General features: G+C 38.1%; 2 protein-coding genes across 2 annotated transcripts; both read left to right on the top strand.

The window, feature by feature from the left end:
* Positions 1-304: 304 nt before the first annotated feature.
* Positions 305-10,533, top strand: si:ch211-140b10.6 (protein POLR1D-like). Its single transcript, XM_057823790.1, has 4 exons — positions 305-457; positions 649-723; positions 4,919-5,178; positions 5,274-10,533. The coding sequence occupies exons 1-4, from the start codon at positions 429-431 to the stop codon at positions 5,375-5,377; spliced, it is 468 nt and encodes a 155-aa protein (XP_057679773.1). The 5' UTR covers positions 305-428; the 3' UTR covers positions 5,378-10,533.
* A 126-nt stretch (positions 10,534-10,659) lies between these two features.
* Positions 10,660-17,453, top strand: pdx1 (pancreatic and duodenal homeobox 1). Its single transcript, XM_057824495.1, has 2 exons — positions 10,660-11,285; positions 13,901-17,453. Exons 1-2 carry the CDS (start codon positions 10,898-10,900, stop codon positions 14,260-14,262), a joined length of 750 nt encoding a protein of 249 aa, XP_057680478.1. The 5' UTR covers positions 10,660-10,897; the 3' UTR covers positions 14,263-17,453.
* Positions 17,454-17,973: the final 520 nt, after the last annotated feature.

The raw sequence follows: 17,973 nt of genomic DNA, 5'->3' as shown, positions 1-17,973 counted from the left end.
AGTAACTTAGTTACTTTGATAATGAAGTAATCAGTAAAGTAACGATTACTTTTTTTATGCGTAATCTGTAAACAGTAATTAAATTACTTTTTCAAGTAATCTGTGACAACACTGGTTATCATACAGCTTCAGTGAAGTTATAAAACTGAGAATTGTACATTCTATAATTTACAAGATTTTTTTTTTTAAAAATATGTGTATTTCAGAATATACTTTTAGTCAAGGAGTTGTATCAAGCGTGGGGGAAGTAGTTTTGCCACTTGTCCAAATGTGACATGAATTATCCGTCAGGCATCTACTTGACCACCGTCAGGTCCTCACTGTTAGGACCCCACCGCCGTAAACAAGCAGTCTCTTCGTTCATTAAAGATTTAAATCGTCATTCCAAGGGAGTTGATAACAATTGTCCTGAAATCGACCGCGTAATAATGACAGAAGAGGAGAGGGAATTAGAAAGGTACACATGTAGTTACCGTACTTTATTGTCATTGTAGCAATTAGCTCTTAGCCGCTAACAAACTCCCTTTCTCAGGTTAAACGGGGACATTAACTGTCTGTCATTATGGATGAATCAACGTATCATCTCGAATTAAAAACCTGTCATCTTTCCAGTTTTCTTTCCATTTGACTCATTTGTGTTTGATGCAGACGTGCTGTAGAGGAGCTCCTGAGGGAGACTGACAGGGCTCGGGTGAGAGCCGAGACGATGGGCCCTGCGGGATGGTGAGTCTGCTAGATATGACGTCACTATCACTTTGTTAATAATTAATTAATCAATTAATGCTAATCAGCTTTTATTTACCTGGGTGGCCATCCTCCCGTTCAAATTTGATTGGACGTCTATTGCTGTCAACGGCAGCCAATGAGTTGATGCTTTTTTTTTTCTTTTTTTTTTTTTTACCCGTTTACGATCAACTAAAAATGACGTGATCAAATCGAGGCGTTCCTGCTGTGAATCTTTAGATATATTCTCCCATGCAGCACAGGAACCCTGCGTTTGAATATACTGTAATTTTCGCACTATAAGTCGCATTTGACTATAAACCGCCACCCACCAAATTTGACACGAAAACGGTATTTATTCATAGATAAGCCGCAGCTGTCCTCACTGTCTTAATACATATTTACACCTAACGATTTTAACCGGTAATACATTATTTGACAGCGGCATCATACGACTGTCATAAGACCAAATGAATCCCCATGAAGCTTTGAACCAATTGGCTGCAAAGCTTCATTGCTTCAAGAAGCTTCATTTGGCCATCAGTATGACAACCTCTGCTGCCACCTGCTGGCAACACTGTTGTTGTCCAACATGCCTCCTAGCATGCATTGCAGAGCCACATATAGCGCTGAAACGAATACTCGAGCAACTCGAGTAACTCGAGTTTAAAAACTGATCGGAGTAATTTTATTCACCTCGAGTAATCGTTTAATTTTGACAGCTCTAAGCATCACGTTTTGCCCGGACTACTTTTAATGCGCTGATGTCCAGTGTTGTTAATTTTACTTTAAAAAATAATGAATTACAGTTACAAATTACTTCTCCCAAAAAGTAATTGCGTTAGTAACTCAGTTACCTGAATTTAAGAGTAATTAGGTACTTGGCAAAGTAACTAGTGATAATTTTCATGTTTTGTTTTTTTTTTTCTCAAAAAAAAAAAAAAAGTCACACAATGTGATGTTTAAAGAGTTTTTGGGACAATTGGCCCTAGCCCAATTCTTTACCCTCCACTTAACTACACACAAGGGTATTGCGATAACTAGATAGTAACCTTTGCTATGTGTGGAAGTCATTTAAAGTTGTGAATCAACCGTTAAAGTTGTTAAAATTGCTCCCGCTATTGCATTAGTTCCCTTCTGTCTACTTTCAACATGTGTAAGTTTTAAAACTGTTTCATCATTTAAAGATAGATTTAAGTCAAGATTTTGCCGATTTAGGACCATTTTAGATTAAAAAAAAAAAAAAAAAAAAAAGTAGGTTCGCTAGGAAGGATCTCTACAACAGAGCCTTCCTGAGAGGTCTACTGCTTTAAGATGGCGGCTGTTTACTAATGCATGCAGCCGTGTCTAACATTTGCATCTAGTTCTATAATATGTGATATCTACCGTATCATGTGGGCGTAGTTTGTAGGCTACAGTCAGGTATTATTGGAGCCACCTAGCATCGCGTTTGCAACGGCGTCTTCCCCACTCCTGCTCTGCTCTCTCGTCTCCGTGAGTCCGTCTCTCTGACTTTTTTTATCCAACCAACTTAGTAACGCATAGTAACGCACGCCTTTCCCGCCTCAGTAATGGTAACGGCGTTGCCAAGATGAGAAAAGTAATTAATTAGATTACTCACTACTGAAAAAAATAACGCCGTTAGTAACGCCGTTATATTGTATCGCCGTTATTAACAACACTGCTGATGTCACGTGCGTAGAGGAAGAAGCAATAAAAAAAAACAAAAAGAACTTACTGCAGCCAACAACCGCTACAAACGACGCGGACATTGTAGCGTCTGATGCGTCTCATAGAGCTCACATGTATGTTGAACTAGATGCGAAATGACAGAGTCAGCTGCGTTAGTAAACAGCCGCCATCTTAAAGCAGTAAACTTCTAAGCGCTAACAAATAAGATTAACGTTACTGTCACTCGCTCATGTAACGTTAGCCCTGCGGAGGGCTAGGTTTCTATTAATTATGACCACTGTCGATGCGTGGCTAACATGTCTTACACACAAGCTTTATTTAATCCGTAAAAACATAGCGCTGTAGAGTGATCAGGGTGTAAAATAAAAACTTAATAATGCTAACTGTCAATTTTAGCTCAGTAGTCATTACTGGATAAACAAGTAGCACTGGTCCCTGATGTACTCCAAAACAGCAGGTATCATACATTTATTTTGAACACCGCAAAAACTCAAAATCCTATCAGGACTTACAGTTTAGACTAACTTAAAACTAGAACTTAATAATAGCTTGACACAAATAGAAATTCAATTGAAACACGTGGGAAAAACCTAACTTTTAAGTGATGTGTGTTATCAAGCGTATTGGCATTTTTAGGTAAGAAATATATATTTATATCTCTCTCTCTCTCTCTCTCTCTCTCTCTATATATATATATATATATATATATATATATATATATATATATATATTAGGGCTGTCAAAATTATCGCGTTAACGCGCAGTAATTAATTTTTTTAATTAATCACGTTAAAATATTTAACGCAATTAACGCACATGTCCCTCTCAGACAGTATTCTGCCTTTTGGTAAATTTTACAGCAGGCTTTTTGTGCTGTCTAACAGCAACCTCTTGTGGTCGCTTTGCGACATGGTTTATTTTTTTTCTTGCCAGTTCAATATGGCTGCACGACGTCTCGGGCTGACGCCTACGTTGTAATGTTGTGCTTATATGATTCTTGGACAAGATTTGTCTGTAAGTATGGTTGTTGTAAAGAATGTACATATTATGTTAGTAAGCGAAATGTTCTATTTTTTGTATGAGACGCTTTTTGTTTATGTTTAGTGAACCTGTATAGCGTGCTCAGATAACGTTGTTGCTAATGCAATGCTTGTGTACTTTTTTGTTGTTGTAGTTTTATGACGGTCTAAAGAGGACAATGGTTTGAGGCTATTTTATTAATAAATCAGATGAAAGATAAAAGGGAGAAGTCTGATTATTAAGGCGTCGTTCACTAGCTGTCTAGCTTTGGAGAAAGTAGACGCTTCGGAGTGAGGACAGCATAGACAGATTTAAATGACAGTAGAGTGAAATGCCCAATACAGTCCTTATGTACCTTATGTTGAATGTACAGTGGGGAGAACAAGTATTTGATACACTGCCAGTGGGTTTTCCCATTGGCAGTGTATCAAATACTTGTTCTCCCCACGGTATATATCCATCTTGTCATATCTTTCCATTCCAACAATTTATTTTACAGAATATATATATAATTTACAGAAAAATATGGCATATTTTATAGATGGTTTGAATTGCGATTAATTGCGATTCATTAATTTTTAAGCTGTAATCAACTCGATTAAAAATTTTAATCGTTTGACAGCCCTAATATATATATATATATATATATATATATATATATATATATATATATATATATATATATATATATATATATATATTATAAGATCTAAAAGTTTTTTGAGTGAAAGCAGTGAATTAGTCTTTTTTTTAAATTCTAGTTACATCTGAGATGCGATTGTTGGCTGTTTTCAACAATGTACATCGAAAATAAATACACTGATTGACTGAGAATGGTTCAATATTAGATGAAATGTTTTGTTTTCTCATGTCTATTTATAATTGCTCTTCACCTAAAAATGTTTTATCCGATTACTTGATTAACCGATAGAATTTTCAGTCGATTACTCGATTACTGAAATGTTCGATAGCTGCAGCCCAAGCTACATATGAAAATAACAATCAAAATTCATGTTCAGTGCTCATTATTTCTTCAGCTACTGTTCCAGTTGTTTCATTAATTGCTAGTTATGGTACTTGGTAACACTTCAACAATCAAAATTATGACATGACACTGTCATGAGCATTAGTGAATGCTTATAACAGATATCATTTAATGTTATCTGGCAAATAATCACACTTTTGAAAAGATATTAAACATCCGAGCTGGACATAGATCGAGTGTTGGTGACATACTTTGCCGGATGATACTTAATGTCATCCGTCATAAGCATTTAGTAATGCCTATAATAGTGTCATGTCAAAATTATGACTGTCTTGTTACAGTCTTATGACGCCACTTTCAAATGAAGTGTTACCTATTAATCGAAATAAGTCAACAAAGAAGCCGCACTGGACTACAAGCCGCAGGATTCAAACATAACGGTTTATAGTAAGAAAATTACGGTACTTCAAATTAAACATGTTTTTCCTTGCTCTTCAGGTTAAAATGTCCTTTGCGAGGCACCAACAAGCGCTTCCTCCTCAATACACTTCGCTCTACGGAACTTCAGCGGCGTCCCGGGGAGCCCAAATCTGGACACGTGTCTCACACCACGAGGCGGGATTCCCCCAGGCGGAGAAGCCGCAGCCGGTCGCCCCCCAACAGACGGGACGGCGGATATAAACGTCACCGTGAGAACGGCTACAGTAGCGAAACCAAGAAGCGGGACCGCGAGCGGGAGAGGAGTCGCGGAAGCAAAGGCGAGAGGGACAAAGCGGCGGAGAAAGACAGACGGAAATCCAAGTCGGCAAAATGAAGGATATATTTGAATCTTTTTTTTGTACTTCGTCATCAGGGTCATGGGTGAGCTGGAGCCTATCACAGCTGACTTTGACGGAGAAGGAAGATACAACCTGGATTGGTCACCAGACAAACCATCATAGCTCCATTCCACCTTGAAACAGTCAAAGAAGTAGTTTTGAAACAACACAGGAGCCATTTTGCTAGTGTTGCACCGATACTGATGCTAGTATCGGAATGAGCCCCGATATGGCATTGAAATGCAGGTATTGGCTGGTACTAATTAATAAAGCACCGATGCTGCACAATATGTAGTCTTCGGGATTTAATTTCGAACCACTGGGCTGATTCCCAAGATGGCTACCAATTAGGGCTGCAGCTATCGATTATTTTAGTAGTCGATTAATCGATGAAGTAGGTAGTTCGAATAATGGAGTAATCGGATAAGGAACATAATTAATTGAGCTGAGCCTCAAACAGTATAAAAACATAATAAATGATCTATGTACAACAAAAGAACAATTGGCTAAAGTCTGCTAGCTTAAATACTATATTATGCTAACTTTTTTTTTTTTACAATGCTCTTAACAAATGGTCCAGACACGTATTCCCACAAAAAAATAAAACGTCCAAATATACCTATAAACTAAACTACGAATGCATTAAAAAACCGGCTCAAACAAAAAGTTAGCTAATGTTGGTCTTAACAGGGGGGCAGTGTATCCACCCAAATCAATACAACTAAATGCAAACACTTTCAAAACAAACCATTACAACGCCACTTTAAACGAATATTCGAAGCAACAAAATTTAATTCGAATCTTTTTTTTCCTAATCAAATACTCGAGTAATCGATTAATCGTTGCAGGACTACTGCCAATTATTAAAAAAGAGGTCAAATAAGGGGTTTTTGATTGTGCTCATTTAGCAGTCATATTTTCGATTTATGAGTTTACACTTTAAATGGTAAATTGATCTATGTATTAAACATTATTATCAGCCAAGATTTGAAGTTTTATGAACACTGATATTATAATAGTGTCTAAAAAATTTTTAGCTTCGTCAGGAGGGACATCTTGAAAAAGCAGCCTAGCAAGCTTGTGTCCTCTGCTAGCCTAAGTGATTAGCACATAAGCTAAGCTAAAGTTCCAATGCGGTTTATTGAACGCATAGCAGAATCAGTGTTGTAAGCTGAAAAATTGTCTCGGTGCAACACTAATTTTTTACGTGAAGATGTGGATGGCAACCACCATTTTGTGTGTCAGGATTTTTTTTTTTTTTTATAGGAGAAACAGATGGTTAAAATTGCACTCCCACCCCCTTGCTTAACTTGGTCGTACTTTTTATAGATTAATATTCGTGTATGGATGTGGCTTTAACAGTTTTCCTCATAAAAAATAGCGGCAAGGCATCACTTATGTCATCCGCTTCATAAATCCCCGTTATCCACGTGGAAGATATCGTCCTTTTCAACTGTTTCCTTCCTCTTTAAAAGGATGTTTAAATATGAACACCGCCAATCGGTGTCCAATCGCTCTTTTATTGCATGTGTGAGAGCCCCATTATGATAGTGAGTGCTTTATTGTCACACCTGGCAAGAAAGTGGCATCAAAACAGATCAAAAATAGCTGCTGTAATTGAGTTTTGCAGACCACAAAACGTTCTGGTACATGCAGTTTTCCATCTTGTGATGTAGTAACAGAGTTGAAGGGGAACCGCATTTGTGTGAGGGGATGGCAGAAAGCTCGACAGCGTGAAAGTGACCACAGTTGACACACGGCGAGTCAGTAATTGAGTTCCATCTTAATCGTCTACCCACGAGAGCGCTTACTTAATGGGGCCTAACACGCGGTGTACATAGAGCAAGGCTAATGGCCGACAAACATGGCAAGAGCGCGACGCCTCTTGTTTGTCGCTGCTGCTAAGTGCTGTTAAATGAGGCGGCCACATCGGCAACGCAATACGTTACAACAGCTCCTGAAGTTAATATATTAAGCAAAATGTTGAGGAAAATGGGGTCTTTTTATTCATTTTTGAAGTTTCATCTTCCTGTGTTGTTTAGGCATGTTATTTTCACAAGCTTTATTTTGTAAAGCTTCAGCTTTGTGTTTTGTAAATTAGAACTGGAGGTAACTTGGTAAATGAAATACTTTCGACCTTTATTTTGAAAGGCTTGAAATTCCTGTTAGCCTTCTTGTTCCAAATCCCATGCAGGTTGTACTTGGAGCCACAAATTCTTGAAAACAGGATTTTGTGTTGGACTGTTTAGCTTTAATTTTGAAAGGCTTGAACTTCCTGTTTATTTTGGTGCCCATTCCAAATAGAGCACTTAGCTGGTTGTACTCAAGTTTTATAACCAAATAACGGTTTTGGACTGTTTTGCTTTTAATTTTTGAAGCTTGAACTTCATGTTTCTCTTTCATTCACATTCCCAATAGAGAGTACTTTGTTGAAACCACTTGCTTTTGCCTTTTTTCCCTTTTTAAATCAGGTGAAAATGACTTTCCTCAGTGAATGACATGGAATTTGGGTCTGTTTTGTTGTAAGGTGTCATCTTCCAGCAGTTTTTGTTCATTGATAGTTTCATTCACCAACCAGAAGCTAACCCGAGTTCTGATATACACTAGTACATTATACACTCACCGGCGACTTTATTAGGTACACCATGCTAGTAACGGGTTGGACCCCCTTTTGCCTTCAGAACTGCCTCAATTCTTTGTGGCATAGATTCAACAAGATGCTGGAAGCATTCCTCAGAGAGTTTGGTCCATATTGACATGATGGCATCACACGGTGCAGATTTGTCAGCTGCACATCCATGATGCGACTCTCCCATTCCACCACATCCCAAAGATGCTCTATTGGATTGAGATCTGGTGACTGTGGAGGCCATTTGAGTACTGTGAACTCATTGTCATGTTCAAGCAACCAGTCTCAGATGATTCCAGCTTTTTGACGTGGCACATTAACCTGCTGAAACAGCAACAATACTCAGGTAGGCTGTGGCGTTCCAACGATGCTCAATTAGTAACAAGGGGCCCAAAGAGTGCCAAGAAAATATCCCCCACACCATTACACCACCACCACCAGCCTGAACCGTTGAATCAAGGCAGGATGGATCCATGGTTTCAAGTTGTTGACGCCAAATTCTGACCATACAATCCGAATGTCGCAACAGAAATCGAGACTCATCAGACCAGGCAACATTTTTCCAATCTTCTATTGTCCAATTTCGATGAGCTTGTGCAAATTGTAGCCTCAGTTTCCTGTTCTTAGCCGAAAGGAGTGGCACCCGGTGTGGTCTTCTGCTGCTGTAGCCCATCTGACTGAAAGTTCGACGTACTGTGCGTTCAGAGATGCTCTTCTGCCTACCTTGGTTGTAACGGATGGTTATTTGAGTCACTGTTGCCTTTCTATCAGCTCGAACCAGTCTGGCCATTCTTCTCTGACCTCTGGCATCAACAAGGCATTTCCGCCCACAGAACTGCCGCTCACTGGATATTTTTTCTTTTTCGGACCATTCTCTGTAAACCCTAGAGATGGTTGTGTGTGAAAATCCCAGTAGATCAGCAGTTTCTGAAATACTCAGACCACCCCTTCTGGCACCAACAACCATGCCACGTTCAAAGTCACTCAAATCACCTTTCTTCCCCATACTAATGCTCGGTTTGAACTGCAGGAGATTGTCTTAAACCAGGGGTGGGCAAACCGGTCCTCGAGGGCCGCAGAGGGTCCTGGTTTTTGTTCCAACTGACCCAGCACAGCTATAGTATAACCAATGAGGTTTCAGCAGAAATAAGAAGCACCTGACTGCAATCGACTGATTGCACTTGTAAAACAGCAGATTGGTGAAAATGTGTCCTCTTAATGGGTTGCAACAAAAACCCGCACCCACTGCGGCTCTTTGTGGAATAGTTTGCCCACCCCTGTCTTAAACCATGTCTACATGCCTAAATGCACTGAGGTCCCGCCATGTGATTGGCTGATTAGAAATTAAGTGTTAACGAGCAGTTGGACAGGTGTAACTAATAAAGTGGCCAGTGAGTGTGTGTATATATATATATATATTTATATATACTGTATATGGTGGAAAACACTCAGGTGACTTGAAGTTCCGCTCTGAGACCCCCAATTTGGCCAAATTTTAGAAGTGTCCGATATGCATGTGTGATACATCCTTGGAAAGCTTAAAATCTCAATTTTCTGGGGGAATAAGAAATTTGAATGGGAGTTTTTTTTTTTTTTAAACAGCAAAACCTTAACTGGATGTATAGCATGAGAGAGCATAATTAAAGACGCCATGATTTTAACAAGATATTATCGCGTACTTAGCTTGTTTTGATCAAAAAACTCCATGTAGAATGTATCACTGAGTGTCAAGACAGCTGTGAACGGCCCCAGCCGAATTTATTTTATTTTATTTTATGGGTGAAACACGGTAATATAACAAGGGTCGCGATGCAAAAATCATATACATCAATGAGTGGTAGAGATTTTCATATATTTACCCTTTTAAACGTTTTTTAAATTTAATTTTATTTTTTTCAATGTTTCTGTATTTGGATCGATTATCATTTATCATGTCGGGGAAAATGCGACAGTAACAACAAAAAAATACAATTAAGCGATACATATGAGGTAGATACCCGTGACTTATTTACAGACACCATTTTTTCATTGGGATGTAATTTGTTTAAAATATGTTAGTGAATAATTTTTTAAAAAGTTTTTTAATGAAATATTAGACATCAAGTAATGATTCTAAGCTAAAAATGACATTTCGAATGATAAATGTAATTACCGTTTTATGCCTGGGTTGAAACAAAAGCGGTTGCGTGAAATCTGTAAACGGGGGTTTCCAGGGTAAAACGGACAAATTAAAAATAATTCGGGTGCTTAATGCGCCATGAATCTGCTATGGCAGCATATAGACATATTTTTCTATCGAACACAACAGTTCTTTTGGCTTCAAATACAGCTGTTTATTTTAAAGAGGAGTTAAAGAGCAGAAACTGCTTTTTCAGCCTTTTCTGTTTTCTGCCATATATATAAAACCCTTAAAGGACTCTCATTTAACTCACTGGTTGCTATTGACAGCGCTCGACATCAATGGCACTAAAACGTGAGCCTTCACGGCAGCTATCACCAATGGCGTGCAATGAGTTAAATACTATGGGCAAAAAAACAACAACAACCTAGAGTATTACTTTCGGGACGAACTGATCTATATTTCTGTTTTATTTCATTTTATTTTTTTTAACATTGTGTTAACGTATACCTTTATTTATAATTACAAAAAGTACAAAAAACCCAATGATGAATATTTTTTTTAAATAGTTTTTAATATTTCCCTTTTTTTTTTTTTTTTTTTTTTTTTTTTTTTTTTGAATGACTAAAAATAATCACTTGCCCTATTAAGAGTTGAAGGTCTGAAGTGTCAACTTTTGAACAGGATAAAAGACCCACCGAAAAAACTTGGATTTGATGACCATGGGATTACTTTTATTACGTTCATTTACCTCCTTCGATCTAGTAAAGACTCTCTACTAAGCCAATGAACGCCCTCCCTGCCGACTCACGTGGTCCCACCTCGGGCGCACCTGCACACGCCAAGTGGGCGCAGCCACCAGAGGAGAAGGTCCACGCCAGGGGCAAGGGGCCCGGCAGCGAGCGGCAGCCATGCATCGGGACAACCACGCGTACCAGCAGAACCACTTCAAGGATTCATGCGCGTACCAGCGAGGGGCCACCCCGGAGGAGTTCGCCCTCAACCCGCCGCCCTGCCTCTACATGACCCGGCAGGTGCAGGCCGCGTACCCGCCCGGAGCCACCTTAGAGGCAGCCGACGTCTTAGCGGACCCCGCGTACGGGCTCCCTCTCCGGGAAGACCTCGGGATCCCGCTGCTGCACCACCAGCCGCAGCCGCCCCAAGTGCCTCAACACCCGCAGCCGCTCACGCCCGTCGCGGCCTTCGGGGACGTGGACGAGCAGAATCGCTTTCACCTACCTTTCCCTTGGATGAAAAGCACCAAAACCCACTCCCACGCATGGAAGACGCAGTGGACAGGTAGCCCGAACATGCAAAAATTATTATATTTGCTTTTAGTCACTTTTATTATCAGTTGAATTTCTTAGGCCATTTATAAACCCAATAAATGACTCCTTGTTTTATTGTTTTTTTTAATTAATTGTTTCTTATCGAGGAAAAAGTTAATAAGTAAACATAATTTTCAAACAATTGTGACTTCGTGAACTTTAAACTTTGAGGGGGAAAAAAACAATTTTGCTCGCGTGAATGCCCTTTTTGCGTTGGGATTCAGCTTTTTGTCGCATTACAGTTACATTTGTCTATGTATCAAACCACAGCAAGCTGTCATTAAAAAAATATAATTAATATTATTCATACCATTTTAGTGTTGGTGTAAAGTGTGGCATTATTTACATGTGAGGAAATGAATTCGTCTTTTATAATGGTTTCTAATTGTAGAGCGTTTTGATATCCTACATGGTTTATATAAAATAGAATGTTTGAATTTAACCGAGTTCAAAATATGCTGATCTTTAATTTCGTTATTACAAATAATAATTTTCAAGGGAACTGAATTAAACAATTGTGTAAAACCTGTTCTAAAATAGTATTAAATCTAGTTATAGTTAATTTTATATACTGTAGAACAGTCTTTGTCATTGCCTTTACAAAGAAATTGGATGTGCAACTCCAGTTATTTACGCATACAAGATGGAGATAAAATGTATTTTTCATTTATTGGTTTTATGAAATAGAATGTGAGTGCTTATTATATAAATGACAAATTAAATGTTCACTGTATTTTGTGACCATAGTCATGCACTATTAATCACAACATTATATTCTAGTGCGGAAGGCTCCAAAACCGACATCATGCACCCAAAATGAAATTATTTCCCATGTAAAATGTTTCATTATTGATTTTTGTTGTCTTATGTTCTACTGTATATGAGTTTATGGATGTTATGCATGCCGATCTATCGGGTCCGATCATGTCATTTTCAAAGTATCGGAATCGGCAGAAAAATATCGGACATGCCTTTTTTTTAATATATATATTTTTTAATTAAATCGTATTCTAATTGTATTTAACGTTACAGACAAAATGTCTTACACTCATCTAGAGTCTTTAGTTTTGGCTTAAAGTAGGGCTATTAAATTTATCGCGTTAATGGCGGTAATTTATTTTTTTTAAATTAATCACGTTAAAACATTTAACGCAATTAACGCATGCGCTGCACGATCCCCTCACACATTGTCGCGTTCAATCTATAATGGCGCCGTTTTATACATATATAGTGCTAAAAGGCAGCGTCAAATGAGTAGAGTGAATTTTGGCAGCCTTTGAAGCCTTTTTTTAATTGGCTAAAGCCTTAAAATCCCTCTCTCATCTATTAGAAAAACCGTGAGAAGCAATGTGGGGAAGAAAGGTAGTGGTTGATCTTTTTCTTAACATCCTATGTTACTTCCCAACGCAGAGAAGATATATCAATTAGTGCCCCTACGCACAGTCATGGTTGCACTTCCCATCATGCATTTGGGCAGAAGAGTTAAATGGCTACAGTATCATTGACTGAAAGTTCAACAAATACACTAGATGGCAATATTTAGTCACAATATACAAAGTCACATTTATCCTTTAAGAATTACAAGTCTTTCTATCCGTGGATCCTTCTCACAGAAAGAATGTTAATAATGTAAATGCCATCTTGAGGATTTATTGTCATAATAAACAAATACAGTACTTATGTACTGTATGTTGAATGTATATATTCGTCCGAGTTTTATTCATTTTTTTCTTAATGCATTGCCAAAATGTATATGATCGGGAAAAATTATCGGGAATGATTGGAATTGAATCGGGAAGCAAAAAAAAAAGCAATCGGATCGGGAAATATTGGGATCGGCAGACACTCAAACTAAAACGATCGGTATCGGCGCTCGGGAGCAAAAAAACATGATCAGAACAACCCTAGTTATGATGCATGATTTTTAACAAATTCAACCGCTAAGAGACCTGAAATATGGCCCTTAAAACAATGGATGAACAAAAATCGTGCAACAACGCATACCGACAGTCAATGTAACAAAACTTTCAGGATTTCTTCTTGAAACGCAATGCCTGTTGAATTACACCGAAATTGGATGTGCAACTTTAGTTATTTACGCATACAAGATGGAGATAAAATGTATTTTTCATTTATTGGTTTTATGAAATAGAATGTGAGTGCTTATTATATAAATGACAAATTAAATGTTCGCTGTATTTTGTGACCATAGTCATGCACTATCAATCACAACATTATATTCTAGTGCGGAAGGCTCCAAAACCGACATCATGCACCCAAAATGAAATTATTTCTCATGTAAAATGTTTCATTATTGATTTTTGTTGTCTTATGTTCTACTGTATATGAGTTTATGGACGTTATGATGCATGACTTTTAACAAATTCAACCGCTAAGAGGCCTGAAATATGGCCCTTTAAACAATGGATAAACACAAATGGTGCAGCAACGCATGTTGACAGTCAATGTAAAAAAAACTTTCAGGAATTTCTTCTTGACATGCAATGCCCGTTGAATTACACCATGAAATCATGACCTGTAACGGTGTCACTATTTGCATTATGCTTTTTATCGGTGTACACTCAGGTCCGTACATGATGGCGGAAGCCGAGGAGAGCAAGCGTACACGCACGGCGTACACGCGTGCTCAGCTTCTGGAGCTGGAGAAGGAATTCCTATTTAACCGCTACATCTCCAGGCCGCGTCGCGTGGAACTGGCGCTAACTCTCAGCCTGACCGAACGCCACATCAAGATCTGGTTCCAGAACCGCCGCATGAAGTGGAAGAAGGAGGAGGACCGGCGGCGGGCCAGGAGGGGCGAACCTGACCAGGACTCGGCCGTCACCTCCGCGGATCAGGGGACGACGGGTACTGGAATGGGGGCCTCGCCGCCTCTCTCTCCGGAACACCGGGCGGCGGACCGTGAGAAGACACTTTTTTTAAGCTAAACATTGTCATGGAGGAACATGAGAAAGCGGGGTACACATATACTGATTAACAGGGCCAATTTTAGCATTTTTCAGTGGATCCAAAACCTGTTTCATTATTTGCAAAAACACAAACGACAAGATTCTGACATGTTTGCAACCACTGGATATGTTAAGTTAATAGCTCAACTTTTTTCAAATGTTTTAAAAAGTTAAATCCACTTAACATTTATAAAGTTAATTCAATTTAAAAGTATTGTACATAAGTTTCAGCATTTTTTTTAATATTAACTGCGAATCTATTAGACTTAAAACGGTAATACAACTAAACTGTAGCAGTTTGGTAATTAGTTCTTCTGTGTACATTGCGTGAGTGTGGGAGCCCTGTGGCACCATACCGCCTCTACAGGTCAGACTTGGTACTACGACAGTTCTTCGTGAAAGCTAGCATTCTCGCAGTCGGCGTGATGTCACGATGACGTCATCTAGCATAGCAGCGTGTCGCCATTTTGAGAGGGGGCACGCACAGGTAAACATCCGTAGAAAAACGTCTGAAATTCATATATTTCGGCTGTGTTTTGCATCTTTTTTTCATAAACACGTCTTAAACATGACTTATTATCACGAGTCACTGCCGACAGACGCGAGGAGGTGATACAACTTAAAATTAGCATGTATTGGCCTACAAATCTGCCCATACAAAGTCGCAGCTGATAGCTGGATAAACAATCCAAAGGAATTGCCTGCAGTGGAGTTTGGAAACATGTACAACTACCTCATAAAGTCACCCAGTAAGTTGACCTTTATCAGTTACGTGGAATATGTACTGTGTGGAACTAAGAAAACTGGTAGTTTATACGGAGTGATTATTTCTGCCGTAACCGGTAATTCGCCTCCAAGCGTTATTTAGCCGTGAACACGTCACGGGAAAATAACCAATTCCCACCAGGCCAATAATATACCAAGTGACCGATCAGAGAGGTTCATGGCAAAAGAAAAATAACGCTTTGCGGGCTGTCGGTTCCGGTAATAATAACCACTGCCTAGTCTATTGAATCCTATCAGCTAATTGGGGCTAATAAAAAAAAAATCGATTAAAGTTTACTCACCTGTAATAAAATGTCGGCTGCAAACGTAAATGTGCCTGGTCCACGGAACCGTCTTCTTTTACTGTTCCTCGATTTATTGCTTTCAGCCAATTGCTTGTCATTTTCTTCTCACGGGGAAGAATGATGAACTTCAAATGTGGCTCCGAACTCTTCCTTGTGTTACAACCCGCAACACGGCAACTTTTAGTAATTCCGACGGAAAAAAAAGACTGCAAATAAGACACAAGTTCAACGCGTTTGTACTAGGGCTGTCAAAATTATCGCGTTAACGGGCGGTAATTAATTTTTTAAATCAATCACGTTAAAATATTTGACGGATTTAACGCACATGCCCCGCTCAAACAGATTAAAATGACAGCACAGTATAATGTCCACTTGTTACTTGTGTTTTTTTTGGTGTTTTGTCGCCCTCTGCTGGCGCTTGGGTGCGACTGCTTTTATGGGTTTCAGCACCACATGATCATTGTGTAATTATTGACATCAACAATGGCGAGCTACTAGTTTATTTGATTGAAAATTTTACAAATTTTATCAAAACGAAAACATTAAGAGGGGTTTTAATTAGGGCTGTCAAAATTATCGTGTTAACGGGCGGTAATTAATTTTTTAAATTAATCACGTTAAAATATTTGACGCAATTAACGCACATGTCCCGCTCAGACAGATTTAAATGACAGTAGAGTGAAATGCTCACTTGTTAATTGTGTTTTATGTAGTTTTGCCGCCCTCTGCTGGGGCTTTGGTGCGACTGATTTTATAGGCTTCAGCCCCTATGAGCATTGTGTAAGTAATTATTGACATCAACAATGGCGGGATACTAGTTTATTTTTTGATTGAAAATTTTATTAAAACGAAAACATTAAGAGGGGTTTTAATATAAAATTTCTACAGCTTGTACTAACATTGATCTTTTAAGAACTACAAGTCTTTCTATCCATGGATCGCTTTAACAGAATGTTAACAGTGTTAATGCCATCTTGTTGATTTATCGTTATAATAAACAAATACAGTCCTTATGTACCGTATGTTGAATGTATATATCCAACTTGTGTCTTATCTGTCCATTCCAACAATTTATTTTACAGAATATATATATATTTTCAGAAAAATATGGCATATTTTATAGATGGTTTGAATTGCGATTAATTTTTAAGCTGTAATTTACTCGATTACAAATTTTAAAGGTTTGACAGCCCTAGTTTTAATATAAAATGTCTATAACTTGTACTAACGTTCATCTTTTAAGAACTACAACACTAACATTTATCTTTTAAGAACTACAACTCTTTCTATCCATGGCTCGCTTTAACAGAATGTTAATATTGTTAATGCCATCTTGTTGATTTATTGTTATAATAAATAAATACAGTACTTATGTACCGTATGTTGAATGTATATATCCGTCTTGTGTCTTATCTTTCCATTCCAACAATAATTTACAGAAAAATATGCCATATTTTATAGATGGTTTGAATTGCGATTAATTAGATTAATGTTTAAGCTGTGTTTAACTCGATTAAAAATTTTAATCGTTTGACAGCCCTAGTTTGAACTACAATGAACAAGAGAGCAATTGCTTGTGACTCGTGTTTTGCCCCCATTTCAATATGGCGACGCTTTGTTGTGGCTGGTGACGCCATTAATGCCCGGATGTCCGACTGCGAGAATACGACTGACAATTCATGAATCGTGTGTACCCCAATTAAAGCTCTTAATTTAAGTGTACATATGTGCCAAAATGGAGGACCAAATATTTGAGAGGGCAGCTACAGGACCCCAAGCCACTTCTTTACTACCGGCTTGAGAAAGCGAACTGATGGTGAAGACAGATTACCCAGAATGCTATAGTGAAATGAATGTGCTTCAGGAAAATATGTATTGTGTTTGTGTATATGTAAAAATTGCCTTGATTGTTCATTGTGAAAGCAATGTTTCCCAATATTTAGTACAGAATGTTCGCCTGCCTCCTAGCGGAGAAAACATGTATAGACCCATCGTTTTTCATTGTTCTAGTAAATGTGAATACCAAAAAAAAATCATGTAAACAATGTAAAGGTCTACATTAATTACATTTTCGTAATCATTATTTTATTTAATTGTATGGACTGATTGCTAATGAAAAGTTAGTTTTCGCCTGTCTTTCTGTTTTTTTTTTTTTTTTTTTTTACAAAAAGAAAAAAAGTAAAAATAGCCAGTGTGCAAATATGTTCGGACATGTAATGCGTGTATTTTTTTCCTTAGTCTGTCTTGACTTTTGATCAGACATTGGCAGCATTTAAGAGAGGAAGGACCCTTACTGTATTCAAACGCAGGTGTCGCAGAGGTTTTCAATCTTTTTTCCAAAATTACTCCAGATGTTAGAAAATATTATTGTAGCGACAGTATCGTCCCATGTTAATGAATTATCCACCCTTTAATTTAGTTGCATTAGTTAAATATTCACCCTTTTCCTCCCAAACTTCCTTGATCAGACATTCTTACAAAGGTACGTTATGTAAAATTGTTTGTAGTCAAATATTTGTATCTGCTCAGTCAAACAATGAAGAAATTACTTTATATATAAGGCGGAAAACACTCAGGTGACTTGAAGTTCCGCTCTGAGACCCCCAATTTGACCAGAATT

The sequence above is a fragment of the Corythoichthys intestinalis genome, chromosome 20 (genome assembly GCF_030265065.1).
Source record: "Corythoichthys intestinalis isolate RoL2023-P3 chromosome 20, ASM3026506v1, whole genome shotgun sequence".
Taxonomy (NCBI): domain Eukaryota; kingdom Metazoa; phylum Chordata; class Actinopteri; order Syngnathiformes; family Syngnathidae; genus Corythoichthys; species Corythoichthys intestinalis.
Note: the sequence above shows the minus strand (reverse complement) of the source record. Positions and strands in the feature narration are given on the sequence as shown.